General features: G+C 45.5%; 1 protein-coding gene across 1 annotated transcript in view; it reads right to left on the reverse strand.

The window, feature by feature from the left end:
• Positions 1–14,593, reverse strand: part of SYNE1 (spectrin repeat containing nuclear envelope protein 1) — a 507,598-nt gene that overhangs the window by 372,507 nt on the left and 120,498 nt on the right. The window contains 3 exon segments of the mRNA XM_043511213.1: positions 4,099–4,205; positions 4,342–4,538; positions 6,533–6,711. Coding sequence (XP_043367148.1) covers positions 4,099–4,205; positions 4,342–4,538; positions 6,533–6,711 — 483 coding nt within the window.

A 14,593-nucleotide genomic window follows, 5' to 3' on the forward strand; every position in this document is an offset into this window, starting at 1 on the left:
AGAACACTGGGAGGAGGAGGAAAAGTTAGCACCATCCCTAAGGTGTGTCTGTCGGGTTTGAAGTTGGAGCTGAACCAGCCTGAAGACATCTCATGCGTAGCCTGGCGTGCTGGATCACGAAGGTGGTGGCTGCCACGTGACCAAGGAGCTGTACGCAGATTCTTGCCTGTGTCCTGGGACGAATAGAGAGCGTGCGTATCAGCTGTGTGATGGCGAGGAATCTGTGATTTGGGAGTGAGGCTCCACTCCAGATTGAGTCCAGATGAGCTCCAATGAATTCGATCTGTTGTGTAGGTGTCTCGGTGGATTTCTGGACGTTTATTTGAGGCCTAGGCTGCGAAAGGGGGAGATGGCGAAATGGGTAGCTTGAAGTGTCTCGCCATAGGAGTTGCCCTCGATGAGGCAATCGTCCAGGTGGGGGAAAAAGCGTGAGTCCATGTCTGTGGAGGTGAACCATGACCATGGCTAGAGTCTTGGAAAAAGACTCTTGGCACTGTAGAGAGTCTGAAAGGAAGAACTCTGTATTGAAAATGGTCGTGACCAATTGTGAATCGTAGGAAGCATCTGTGAGCTGGATGAATTGGTATAAGAAAATAAACGTCCTGGAGGTCGAGGGTTGTGAGCCAGTCCCCTTGATCCAGTGCAGGAATTATTGTGCCCAGTGTGACCATCTTGAATTTTTGTATCCTCACAAATTTGTTCAGTTGGCGTAGGTCCAGTATAGGCCTCCCTCCCCCAGTCTTTTTCTGGGTCAGAAAGTAATGGTAGTAGAACCCTTTCCCTTGATGTTGTGTTGGCACAGTTTCCCCTGCGCCTAGTTGTAGAAGGTGAGCCACTGCTATGCGAAGTAAGTGCTTGTGAGGGGGTCCCTGAAGAGAGACGGGGAAGGGTAGGATATAAAGGGGATAGATTAACCGAACTGAACTATTTTGAGGGCCCAGCAGTCCTGTGTAATCCGCTGCCGGGCATGTTGGAAACTCTGGAGGCCGTGGCCTAACAGGCAAGTAGGCGGTAGATTCAAGGGGAAGTCCTGCCAACCCTCTACCAATGTTTCAAAATTGTTGTTTATTCCCCGGGGGGTGGGAAGTGGTTGCCTGAGCTTGATTTTTTCTGCGCTTAGGGGTCTAGCACAACTCCTAGTTATGTCATATGATTTGGGTTGAGGCCGATAATACTATTGTGTGTGTGGTCTTTGGTAGGGTTGGTATTGTTGTCTCCTGGGAAAAGATGGGTAAATGCCCAGGTTGTGCAGTGTCGCTCTAGAATCTTTCATGGTGGGGAGGAGTTCATCGGTTTTTGGTTTTTGGTTTTTGGTTTTGAGAAAAGTTTATCCTTATCAAAGGAGAGGTCCTCCACTTCGGTCTGCAGATCTTTAGGGATGCCAGATGCAGAGAGCCATGAAGATCTGTGCATAACCACAGCAGTTGCAATAGTACGAGCTGCTGTGTCTGCCGTGTCTAGAACTTCTTGTAGGGCCGTTCTGGAAATTAATTGACCCTCAGCCAGGACTGATTTGAAATCTGCTCTCCTACCCTCTGGAATGTAGAAGGCAAATTTGAAAAGTTTATTGTAATTATCGAAATCGTAGCTGGTGAGGAGAGCAGAATGATTCGCAATTCTGAATTGTAGAGTGGCGAACGTGTAAACCTTGCGACCAAAGACGTCAAGGCGTTTAAGGTCCTTGTCTTGAGGGGTAGGCCGATATTGCGGCTCTTTTCAACTGCATCCATGACAAGAGAGTTCGGTTGTGGATAAGAAAATAGGAAGTCAGCGTCCTTAGTGGGAACATAGTATTTATGTTCAGCCTTTTGCAAGTTGGTAATAAAGAAGCTGGAGTTCGCCAGAGAGTGTCAGCTGGCTCCAAGAGTGCCTCGTTTATGGGGAGCATGATCTTTGAGGGTGCAGAGGTGGAAGGATTCTGAGGAGTCTGTTTTATGTTTCCTGAACCTCTTCTAAGGGGATGTCTTGACTGAGTGCCACCCTCCTGAAAAGTTCTTGAAATTGTTTACAGTTGTCCACGTTCTGTGGAGTCGGAGAGAGGAGGGCTCCATCTGGAGCTGATGGAGAGTCAGGGGGTCAGTGAGTCAGGATATGGTCCATAGCTCATGTTCTCAGGAGGGAATTCAGGCACTCTAGAAGTGGACAGAGCTGGAGATCAAGGCACAGAAGAAGGTAGTGGTTCAGTAGAAGAGGTCTGAGGGTGAGTGGTAGGAGGATGTGGTAAAGGGTACCACTGAGGCCAAAACATAGGGTAGGAGATGCCGGGTGCTGTCCACGGAGGAGTGAAGTAGGGAAACTGAGACTGGTAGTTGTGATCGTGACCTGAGGCGGAAAAGGTTCCGGTGGAGGAGGAGAGGCAGATGGGTAGAAGTCCGCTTGCTGCTGTACATCAGGTTTGCTATCAGTAAAGGTAGCCAGTTCAGGTGGGGAGAGTGGCTGTTCAAAAAATGAGCCCTGTTTGTCCAGGAGCGGGGAGTTAGGCTCAGGTGGCACTGAGAGGTCACCTTGAGTGAGAAACTGTTGCTCTTGCTTCCTGGGCTGTACTGAGCCTGGACTGTCCTCTAGCGCATTGTCAATTGAAAGCGTCACTGGTGTCCCGGGGTGTGTGGAGGAGACCTGCACGGGGTCCGTTGCTGGTGCCGGGGCGGAAGGCAGGCTCGGTGAGGACGTTCTTCCCAGCACTGGAGCAGAGCGTGCAGTCCGCACCACCGGCTATTTTTAGCGCTGAAGTGCTTGGTGCCGTGGAAGCCTTCCCAGCACGGGAGGTCGGGTTCCTGCCTTTGCAGTCTGCGGAAGCCACGGCTGAGGCTCTGTGACAGCCTGAGGCACCTGCCTTCTGCGCTGTCAATACAGAGGGTAAGGATCTCGCGGGAGACCCTTTACCCTTGTTAAAGTCTCTCCTCAGAAACTGTTGGGCTTCTTGCCTCTGCTACAGAGAGGATGAAGCCATGCTCCCAATTGGCTCTGATCTGGCCGGGAGTGTGAGGGAGAGGGTTTAATTTTCCCCGTCTCCAAAGGCGACAGCAGAGATTTTTCCATTAGTAACATTTTAAGCCACTGGTCCCTGTCGCAATGAGCCCTGGTCTTGAGGCTTGCACAGTGAAGGCATTTTGCACATCATGCGTGCCCATCAGACCTTGGCATGAAGTCCTGACAGGAAACACTCTTCTTGAATCCTGAAGTGCCTGGCATATGGAATTAGAAATGGCAGGGGACAGTGTCTTAGTGGGAGACAAGCTTGAGGCGAAAAGTGTTTAGTTTTTTGTTTGTTTGTTTTGTTTTTTGAACTAAGTAACTAAACTATGTCACTATTCTAAAGGAAAGGAAACAACTGGGAGGTAACTAATAACTATTTCTATGTTCTTTGTTACTGTTTCCGACAGAGACCAGGGAAGAGAAGTAGCACTGCCCTGAGTCCCATGTTCTCCTGAGGACGGTTCTAGAAGGAACTGAGGGGGCTGCGGAACGCAGGCGCTCAGGAAGATTCCAACGAGACGGGAGATACCAACTGAGCGCTTGCGTCCCAACCAGGCACAGCTACTGAAAATCTCCCACCAACGGCGCTGGAAGCACCGACACCTAGAATGGAGCACCCACAGGGACAGCACTCGAAGAAGAAGAATGCTTCTGTCAACCTAGCTACTGTCATTCAGGTAGGTGGTGTTTCTATAGCAATGGAAAAAACCCTTCTGTGACCGTAGGCAATGTCTACAGTATGGGGTTATGCCATCATACCTATGGCACCGCAGCTATGCCACTACAGTCCCTCTGGTGTAGACATGGTCTGAGATTGCTACTCGTCACCAGACCTTCTCTTGCTCCCTCTCCCCTCTGCTGTTATTTGCAGGGTCATTATTTCCATCATCATTCTATTCTCTTCAGCTCCAAAATTGTTACTAGTGTTCATTCACAACACTGGCTTCTTTTATAGTCAGCTAGTCTTTTCTGGCTAATGGTCTTTTTAGCTCTGGTGGTTCTTCACTCAGTTGCTCTTTAAAAAAAACCAGAGATAAACTATATGTTTTGAAAATAGATGTCAAAATATGCCCATTATGTGCATAAGCAACTGATTAAAATGGAAATGTAATGGATACCTACATCATTCTCCTGCATTTCAGTTGTATTATGAAGATCGGGATAGTGTTTCAGGAACTGTGCTACGTAGGTCATGATAGACTTTTCGTCTGGCTTGTCAACATCCACATCTGGAAGAGTGCAGAATATACAATAAATTAATTCATAATTGAAGAGCAAAAATGTTACATACCCTTGAAAAACTTTCAAACAAATATTAGCCTATCCTAGTCCAAAATTTGATGCAGTATAGTTTATGTAAAGTACCTTCAGGATCAAGAAGTCTTGGGATTCCTAGTTCTGTTTCTGCAATTGTGAAGGCCTCATTTAGGTTTTCCCTATTAGATCTTCCTTTCACTTTCTCCATGTCCACTAGCTCTGGACGAATAGCATTAATAACTGAATGAAAGGCAACACCACTCCTCCAACTTCGTCCAAAATCTTTGATTTCAATTCTAGCCTGCCTTAAAATTTAACAAAAAGAAAAAAAGGGACAATGAATCAGTCTAGTCATATGAAGACACAAGATACAAGGTTATGTTTTCTATCAGTGGCCAAGACTGCATTTTCCAAAAAGCCTCAACCAAAAATTTCTATTTCCAGTGAGCTGTTTGGTTACATTAAGCCCTGTGTGTTATGAGCAAATGAACTACAACTCTGGTTCTTGTATGTGAGACACTACAAAGTATGTTGCTATATAAAACACTAATCACTATTTCTTCCTCCCTTACTGAATCCTTCCAGTCTTCCTTCACTATAAGTATACCTCCCTTGTTATCTGCATCTGGATTTTTAAAGTAAATGATTACAATAATATTTTTCTCTTTTAAAATAACATCCTAGGATGTTATGTCATTGTGGTTCAGTCCAAAAATGTAATGTAGAGTACGTTCTTGTTCCATGCATGAGTGATAATGTCCTCTCCCAATATCCAGTCCACCTACACTTGCCACTGTGAAACTCACACAATGATACAAGAGGGAATCTAAGCAATTAGCGCTATATTAAAGAGAAAATAATCAGCAATGGGTAATACTTTAATTTTTCAAAGTAATTCTGAAAACTATGTTCATGTCCAGACATTGAGGTCCTTACCCCACTTTTTATTCAGTCCTTACCCAGGCAAACTTCCAGTGAGGCCATATTGTGGCTTTCAGATGCTTGCCCTCTCTTGGGGTAGTGTGGAGTCACAGGGGTAGCTTAGAGAGGTTCATTCTTAATGGAGGTAGTGTCTTTCTCTGAGGGCCTGATCCAAAGCCCAATGAAATCCTTGGAAAGACTCCCAATCCCTTCAGTGGGCTATGCATCAGTTCCTGAGGGCTGTTCAGAATACACCATGCTTTCTGATGGCACAGCCTGCTCCTGCAGTGCAGCCATTCCACTCTGTGAGTTTGTATGGAGGGATGAGGACTACGATGTTCCTTCCTCTCCCCATGTTTGGGTCAATTTGATTGCTGTATTCACCCATCACTACAATTTTTCACTTGCCATTTGTCTGGATGGTGCTGCTATTGGCTTTCAGTAGTCTGTTTCTGACTGCAAATAATTTTGTAGGAAGAATGCTATGCCAAAGTAGATTGCATTGTACTGTAAATTACTTTATACTGCACTGGTATTATAGGGACCTGGGCATATAGTTCTATGACATTATGATCATATTTACTCTCCCTGGGGCTCCATTCTATTTCTCTGTGCTGGTTGTTCTCCGTGGACATTATTGTGGATGTCTGTATTTCAGATAATTATTTATTTTATTTGAACAATTAAATCCAGTTTATTCTTTTATGGCTTTTAGGGGAAGGACCAGTCTTTTTATTTTTCTTATTGTGGAAGCAATCAGATCTTTATTGTCTCTTTGATCTAATTTACTTTTTGTTTTACACCCTCTTTGGAATCAGCAAACATAGGAGAATTGTACCAAATGAAGATAAATGTTTTGAAGCTAACAAGAGGGTGCCCTGTTACACCTCTGAACCAATTTAGTTTAATAGGAAATGAAAATTAATGAAATTTGTATAATATATGTAACTGAGTACCACTGATTAAATCATGATAGTCATGATTTTCAACAACTCGTACTCAAGTACAATTTTACTCACTCACTGAGACAGAAATGACAGAAAAGCACAGTCTGTAAAAAGTGCCTTTTCAATATGGGGCAAACGTTGTATCAAAGGTTTTGGCAGCAAGAGCCAACACTACCATTCAAACAACATCCAACTCTATTTCTGTTTTTTCACTGTCTCAGGGATAACTCTGCTTCATATACCATAAAATGGGATTGCTTTGCAAAAGTAATCTAAATTATTATTTATTATTATTTGTATTATAGTAACATCTAGGAGCCCCAGTCATGGGCCAGGAACACATTGTGCTAGGCACTGTAAAAACACAGACAAAGAACTCCAGTCCTAAGTAAAGAGCTTACAATCTACATTAATTTGTGAGTTTTACTTACTTTGCTGCTGTGTACTGCACCCACTTTAACAAAGCTTTCTTAGCATTTCCTTGGACATTGGTTACTACCTTCCTTTTTGTTGGTGGACTTGCAGTCTCAGAGCTGACGACACTGTCCACAGAAGATGTACTGCTAGACAATGACTGCAGCTGTGGCAGGTTGCTTGTCAGCTCTTCAATCTGTGTTTAGAATGACATCAGTTTATTGTAATACTGATATTTATTTTAATCATAATGAACTGGACATTAACAGGATTAGACGTGGGCTAAATTAAAAAACATAAAAATAATGAGCAAGATTTTTTTTAAAAAAATAGGTTCCTAAAGGTCACTTCATAAATCCTTATTTAAGTGCCTAAATAAATGGCCTTCTTCTCAGACCTGCTGAGCATCCAGCAACTGTTGACTCTTACTGATGTCCTATTTGCTTGAACAATGTGTAAACATATCACTTTACATAGCATTACACATTCTTATGCAAATTACTAGTTCATTGTACTGAGATACTGGCCCACATTCACCACTAGCTCAAAGAAAAGACAATTCCATCAACTTAAATAGAGCTGCATCTCCTGATGCCATTGGTGAATTTGAATCAGAGTGAACACTTGAAAGTGACCTTTCCAAATACGCTATGTTTAACCAACAATGGCCAAGAAGAGAGCATTTGGTGGCAGCTGGGGAAGTTAACAAGGTCTGGGTCTTCTTCCCATGACCTCCTCAAAACAGTTGAAGTGACTCTGATGACCTCATTGTAGTAGTTTCATTTTCATCCCAAAACTAGTGCATTGTTATGGCTTGATTCTGAATGACTGGATGTCTCTAGTTAGAAGAGGCCTCGCAATGGAATAGTACAGGGGTGTACATTAGCAAATACCGGTGAGGCAATTCACAGAGCACTTATATGTCCCATCCCTGGCTCAAATGAAAATCATTAGTCCCACACTTTTAAGAGCATTACATTCACAACTTGGTTTTAATAGGAAATGGTTATATATATATATATATATATATATATATATATATATATAAAACCATTTCCTATTAAATTTCCTATATATATATATAGTTGGCACATATTTGCCTGCTTGAAGAAACAAAGATTCAGAGAGTTGAGACTGCTCAGAGAACATCACAGAACAGCTCACTACCTTAAAGAATCAGGCTCTCTTAGACAGTATCAGGGATTGGCAACAGTTGCTACATGCCCATACACTGTAGCAGCACTTCACTGAAGCATTTTTTCTCCAGAATGTCAGTTTTCATTTTCTCAAAAACTAAGTTTCTACTTTTAATGGTTATAAAGAAAACTTAAAGCAAATCAAGTGCAAATGGTGCAAAGGTTGGTTTAGAGACAGCTTGGAATAACAGCTCTGCCAGGTAAGAAATGTCCCACTCATCTCAGTGAGACATTAACTCAGTTGCCCAGTAATGATAATTTAAATGTCAACATGGCTAATTATTACATTCCTTATGTAAGAAACAAGAGGGAGAATCTCAGATCTGAACAATTTACTGTAGTAATTTTGGCGCAACATGTGCTTTGCATTTGGGAGATACCACCACTTTATTCTTCCCCCTGGTCAAGAAGGAGCCACACCTTAGAAGCCTAGCAAAGCCCCTGGGCCAACTGAAGCCATGACAAAGGGAAGCCAAACTCAAGGAGCCCTGTGGAGCCAAGAAGCACACACAATCATCCCTTTGTGAGCACTGTCTCGTTTAGTCAGCTCAGAGGGGCAGAGTCTGAAGAGTAACACCACCTTTTTTTCCCATTTTAACCCCTGGAGAGCATAAATGATTTCCATTCTACCACCCACAGTGTTGCAGGGTGTATTCGGCCTTTGCTGGAGGTCCTGTGGTCCTATCATACCCTGCCCCAAGAAGCAGCGAGCTGAAAGGAAAAGAGTAGCAAATGTGGGTCCTTCAAGCTTGCCTAGAGTGGACTCTCTAGAGTAGTCATTTTGAAAGCTAGAGAGATGTGGCCCTCCAAGGGCTAGAGGGGCTAGCAACAGCCAATCAGGGCCATGCTGGCCTAGATAAAAGGAGATGCCTGGCCTGAGCAGCTCAGTGCCTGGCTGGGACCAGAGGTGTGAGGAACGGTGCTTCTCTCTGGCCACAGAAACTTGAGGGATAAGAGAAGGTTACTCACTTTGTGCAGTAACTGAGGTTCTTTGAGATGACTGTCCCTGTGGGTGCTCCACTTTAGGTGTCTTGGCGCCCTGCGCTTGTAATCGGAGATTTGTAGTAGCAGTGCCCTGGTTGGCCGCGTGCACACGGCAGCCATCTCGCGCCGCTCCGAACAGCCACTTATTGTGCGCAGCCAACTGTCCCTCAGTTCCTTCCCTGCCCCAAAGAGTCAGTGTGAAACAACGAAGTAGAGGGGAGGAGGGAAGGTAGTGGAGCACCCACAGGAACAACCATCTCAAAGAAACTCAGTTACTGCACAAGGTGAGTAACCTTCTCTTCTTCTTTGAGGAGTCCCTGTGGGTGCTCCACTTTAGGTGACTATGGAGCAGTATCCCTCGATGGAAGGAAGGGCTTCAGAGTATCTTTGTTGAGGGTGGATAGCACCAAGAGTCCAAACTGAGTGTCGGCAAAGGAATGTTATTCCAGGGCATATTGTTTGGTAAACGTGTGGGCCGAGGCCCAGGTAGCTGCCCTGCAAATGTCTACGATGGGTACGTTATTGAGAAACGCTACTCACTTGGACAGTGCTCTGGTGGAGTATGTACAAACCCTAACTGGAGCCAGGATGTTGCTCTGATGATAGCACCGGTGGATACAGCCAGAAATCCACGAAGATAGTCTTTGTTTAGAGATGGCCTCACCCTTCGATTGCTCTGTGACTGATAGAAAGAGACGTGTCAATTTTCTAAATCTTTTTGTTCTTTCTAGGTAGAAGGCCAGAGCTCTACAGATGTTGAGAGTGTGAAGGAATGCCTCCCTGGCATCAGCATGGGGTTTCGGAAAAAACACAGGTAAGCAGATGGGTTGGTTTAAATGAAATGAAGAGGCTACTTTAGGTATAAATTTGGAGTGGTCTCTTAGGATCAGTTTGTCTTTATGGAATGTGGTATACAGCGGGTATGCCATTAGGGCCCCTAGCTCCCCTACGCTTCTTGCTGAAGCGATCACAATAAGGAAGGAGACCTTCATCGATAGATGTAGCAATGAGCAAGTTGCAAGGGGGTGGAATGGTTTACCCATAAGGGTATGTAGCACGAGGTTAAGGTTCCACAAAGGAGTAGGGTCTTTCAGAGGTGGGTAGATGTTAGTCATGCCCTTTAGGAAACACTTAGTTGTTGGGTGAACAAAGATGGTGGTTCTTTCTATATTATCGTGTAGTGAGATGATTGCAGCTAGGTGCACCTTTATGGAACAGTTGGAGAGGATCCTATTTTTTAAGACCTAGTATATAGTCCAGGACCCTGGTTAGAGAAATGGAATGAGGCAATATGGTTAGCCTCATACCAGGTGCAGAATCATACCCACTTCTGAGTGTATGTTTTCTGTGTGCTCAGCCTGCGGCTATTCAAGAGAATGTCTTTAACTTCCTCGGAGAAGTCATTGTCCAGCCCTGTTAGCCATGGAGTAACCAGGCCTTGAGGTTGAGAACCGCTAGGTTGGGGTGACTGACTCAGCCGTCGTCCTGTGTCAAGAGGTGAGGAAGTAGTGGAAGGATTAGAGGCAGTTTCACCACCATCTGTCTCAGGTATGGGAACCACGTATGCCTGGGCCATGTGTGTGCAATAAGTATGACCCTGGCCTTATCCTGTCTGATTTTGTATTGCACCCAGTTCAATAGAGGAATCGAGGGTAAGTCGAATATTTGTGGCACCTCCCATTTTATAAGGAAAGCATCGCCCAGGGAGTGCTGACTGAGCCCCACTTGGAAGCAATACTGAGGGCATTTCGTATTGTGAGCCATTGAGAATAAGTCTATAGCAGGGAACCCCCACCAGTGGAATATGGTCAGGAGGGTCGGGTAGTCCATCTCCCACTCATGGGTTTGTGAGAAGTGTCTGCTCAGTTGATCTGCTGTGGTGTTCTGAAGCCCTGGCACATAAGACGCAGAGATGTCTACTTTGTTGGAGATGCACCATTGCCATAGGCATAGTGCCTTGATGCAGAGAGGATATGATCGAGCTCCCTGCTGTCAGTTTTTATAAAACATGCAGGCTGTGATGTCCGTGAGGACTTTGATGGTGTTGCTGAGGATGAATTGAAGGAAGTGCTCGCATGCTTTTCTGATTGCTCTGAGCTATAGAATGTTTATATGTAAGTTGGCTTCCCCTGGGGACCAGCATCCCTGGATAGTGTTGCTGTCCAGGTGAACGCCCCATCCATTGAGGGAGGCATTCATGGTGGAAGCTGTTCGTTGAAATGGGATCCCCGAGCAGACGTTTTGCGGTTTCAACCACCACTTGAGGGAATCCTTCACCTTGTGGGGCATTGTGAGTCTTTTGTTGAGGGAATGCCTGTGTGGTATATAGCAGGTGCGAAGCCAGGCCTGTAGGCATCTCATATGTGGTCTGGCATGTTTGACTACGTAAGTCGTAGCAGTCATATGCCCCAAGAGTTGAAGGCAGGTCCTGGCAGACGTTTGAGGGCTGTCTGTGACCGTAGTTATCAGCATGGTTAGGTTGAGGAATCTCTGCTGGGAGGCTGTCGAGGTAGGCCCCTATAAACTCTAGTTGTTGGACAGGGACCAAGATGGACTTTCGGACGTTTATTTGAAACCCTAGGTTGGTGAAGAGGGTTATTGTGGTTTGAATAGCTTGTACCGCTTGCCTGTTGTGTTGATGCTCTTATGAGGCAGTCATCCAAGTATGAAAAGATCATTACTCCTAGCCTGTGGAGATGAACTGCGGCAAGGGCCAGGACTTTGGAGAATATCCTGGGGGCTGTCGATAATCCAAAGGGTAGCACTTTGTATTGATAATGTTAATGGCCTAGTGTGAAGCACAGGAATCTTCTGTGCGCTGGATGAATGGTGACATGAAAGTAGGCATCTTACAGGTCAAGGGACAAGAGCCAATCTCCTTCCTCTAATGCCAGAATTATGGTTGCCAAGGTTACCATTCTAAAATGCTGCATTCTCACAAACTTGCTGAGTTTGCATAAATCCAGAATGGGTCTCCATCCACTGTTCTTTTTCTGCGTTAGAAAATAACAGGAATAAACCCGCTTCCTCTGTGTTGAGGTGATACTGGTTCCACAGCTCCTAGTTGCAGGAGATGGTTTATTTCCTGCTGTAACAGGGGCTCATGAGAGGGGTCCCTGAAGAGGGACGGGGAAGGTGGGTGAGTAGGGGGAGTAGAAGTAAATGGGATAAAGTAACCCTTCTGGATGATTTCCAGGACCCATTTGTCTGTAGTGATGTTGTTCCAGACTAGGTAGTGTGGTAGCTGGCGGTCTCCAAATGGACATCTGATATTCTGGGATGGGAGAACATAGAGGTCTCGAGCCCTCAACTGATATTTCAAAACAATTGATGTGATGTTGAAGGTTGAGATGTGGCGGGTTGATCTTGGTTCTGCCTGCACTTCGATTGTTTTTGTTTTCGGTGTTGATCATAATGTCTCTGGGGTTGGGTGTACCGAGTAGGGCGGAATCTTTTAATGTATTATCTGCCCTGTTTCTTCTTCTTTTGGGGGACATAAATGCCTGCAGTCTTCAAGGCGGTTCTCAAGTCCTTTAAGGTATGTAGAGATGCATCTGTGCTTTCCACAAACACTTTTTGTTCCTCAAAGGGCAGGTCCTTAACTGTGGCTTGTACTTCCCTAGGAAATCCAGAGAGGTGGCACCATGATGCTCAACACAGGACCACGGACGTGGCGACAGAACAAGCTGCCATGTCAGTGGAATCAAGGTAAGCCTGTGGGACTGTTTTGGCAATTAAGGCGCCCTCCACAATGTTAGCTTTGTATTGTTCTTTTGATTCCTATGGCATTTGTTCAATAAAAAAATGTCATTTTATTAAACAAGTTGTAAGTGTATTTCGCCAACAGAGCAGAGTAGTTTGCTATGCGAAATTGGAGCAAGGCCAAGGAATAGGCTTTGCATCCAAAGAGGTCAAGCCTTTTCCAGTCTTTGTCATAAAGGGTGATTTTTGACTGGTACTGTTTTCCCCTTTGGTTTACTGCCTCTACAACCAGTGAATTTGGAGCCAGGTGAGTAAATAAGAACTTGGCCCCTTTCGCTGGTACATAATATTTTGTCCGAGAGTTTACAGGAGGGTGGGACAGTGGCAGGTGTCTGCCGTATTATCTTTGCAGGATCCATTAGAGCAGCGCTGATGGGCGGAGCTATCTTTGCTGATGGGGATGCCTGCAGGATGTCAGTAAGTTTGTGCTGGGTCTCTGGCAGCTCTGCTAGAGAGATATCTAGGGATTCTACAACTCTTTTGAATAAGTCCTGGAAGGACTTGAAGTCATCTCCTGGTGGTGGGAGGCAGTGGCATAATTGTTTCGTCCAGAGATGAGGATGAAGTATGGATGGGTGGCAGTATGTTGCCTTCAGGAGCCTCTTCCAGGTCCTTTCCCTCTTCCTCTTGGGCCTCCGATAGTGGTGGGTTAGTGGATGAAGGGGATCAGGTGTCCCTTGACGCCGGTGTGTTGGAGGATTTAAGATTATGGGCTCTGTAGTTTGCTCATAGGTCGCAGTATGGCCAATTGGGTGGCGTAACAATGGGCAGTGGCATCCATGGTTGTGCCTGCCAGCTTTGCCCTTGCATAGGTGGTTGTTGGTGAGAGGGTCCCAGTTTCAGGGAGGAATGACAAGGGATATAAAGACCTGATTCATCCTCTTCATCCTATGAGGTAGATGTTTTATTCTTATGGGGTGCACCTGAGAGAGAGATTACCCGTTCCGGGTCTTTAGCTCCTCAGGACATCTCCCTGCTGGTCATTTCCAGTGCCTCATGATCCGTTGGTTTCAGTGCTGTCAGTACCGGGGAAGATTTTCCACCTGGAGATCACTTTCTTTTGGGCGAATCTCTCTGTGGGGATGTATGGGTCCACTTTTTCGCATCCTTTTTGGAAGCAGGCTCCTTGGTAATAGTCTCAGAGGTAGAACCCCTGTCAGAGGCTGCCGATGGTAATCATTGGCCCGGAGGCATTCTGGTCTCAGGGTAGGAGACTGGTCTGAGGGATTTTTCCATCATTAACAATTTAAGTTGGAGATCCCTTGCCTTTCATGTCCAAGCAGTTAACTTTTTACAATGCAGACATTTCTGGGCAATATGAGTCTCTCCAAGGCAACGGACGCACTGAGGGTGGCCATCCGACACAGGAATGGAAAGTCTGCAGGTTAGGCAGTGTTTGAAACCAGGAGAGCCGGGCACGCCTGAGGGAAGGAGATGAGTCCTGTACTTGGCTGTTGTTATTCAAAGTGGGGCCTGCTGGAGGCAGGGTGAGTGAAAGAAAGAAACTATAAAGAAAAAGAAAGGAAAGGGTAGCAATCTACAATTTGAAAGTGGTGCTGCTGGCAGTCCGACTCAAGCCAAAGGCAGTAGAGAAGGAACTGAGGGATGGTAAGCTAAGTGGCCACTCAGAGTGGTGCGAGACAGCTGCCACGCGTTTGCGGCCAACCAGGGCACTGCTACTACAAATCTACAATTGCAAGCGCAGGGCGCCGAGACACCTAAAGTGGAGCACCCAGAGGGACACTCCTTGAAGAAGAACCAGAGTTTGTTTCTGGCTGTATTTGCTTTATCTGGGTTTGCAGGGAGACGGAGGGTCTAAGAACCTAACCCCGAGATAAGCTAACATGGATCAGGTAGGAAGAGGCCCAAGGAAGAAGCAGCAATGAACTGAAATCAAACTCAAACAGTGGCTGCTGTATACAGGATTATTGGATTGTAACTCGGAATAGTAGGCGGGCCCAGGCTCCCCCACTGGCCACAGTAGCATCAACCACAAGAAGGGGACAGGGCTTATTTGAGAGCCCGAACAAAGAGCTGAATTTAAAGAGACTAGCGCCAGGGACTTAATAGGACTGTTCATTTAGTAGCTCTTTACTATTGTGGTAGGGATTCATTTGGACTTTGTGACTCAGTCAA

This window comes from Dermochelys coriacea, chromosome 3, assembly GCF_009764565.3.
Source record: "Dermochelys coriacea isolate rDerCor1 chromosome 3, rDerCor1.pri.v4, whole genome shotgun sequence".
NCBI lineage: Eukaryota > Metazoa > Chordata > Testudines > Dermochelyidae > Dermochelys > Dermochelys coriacea.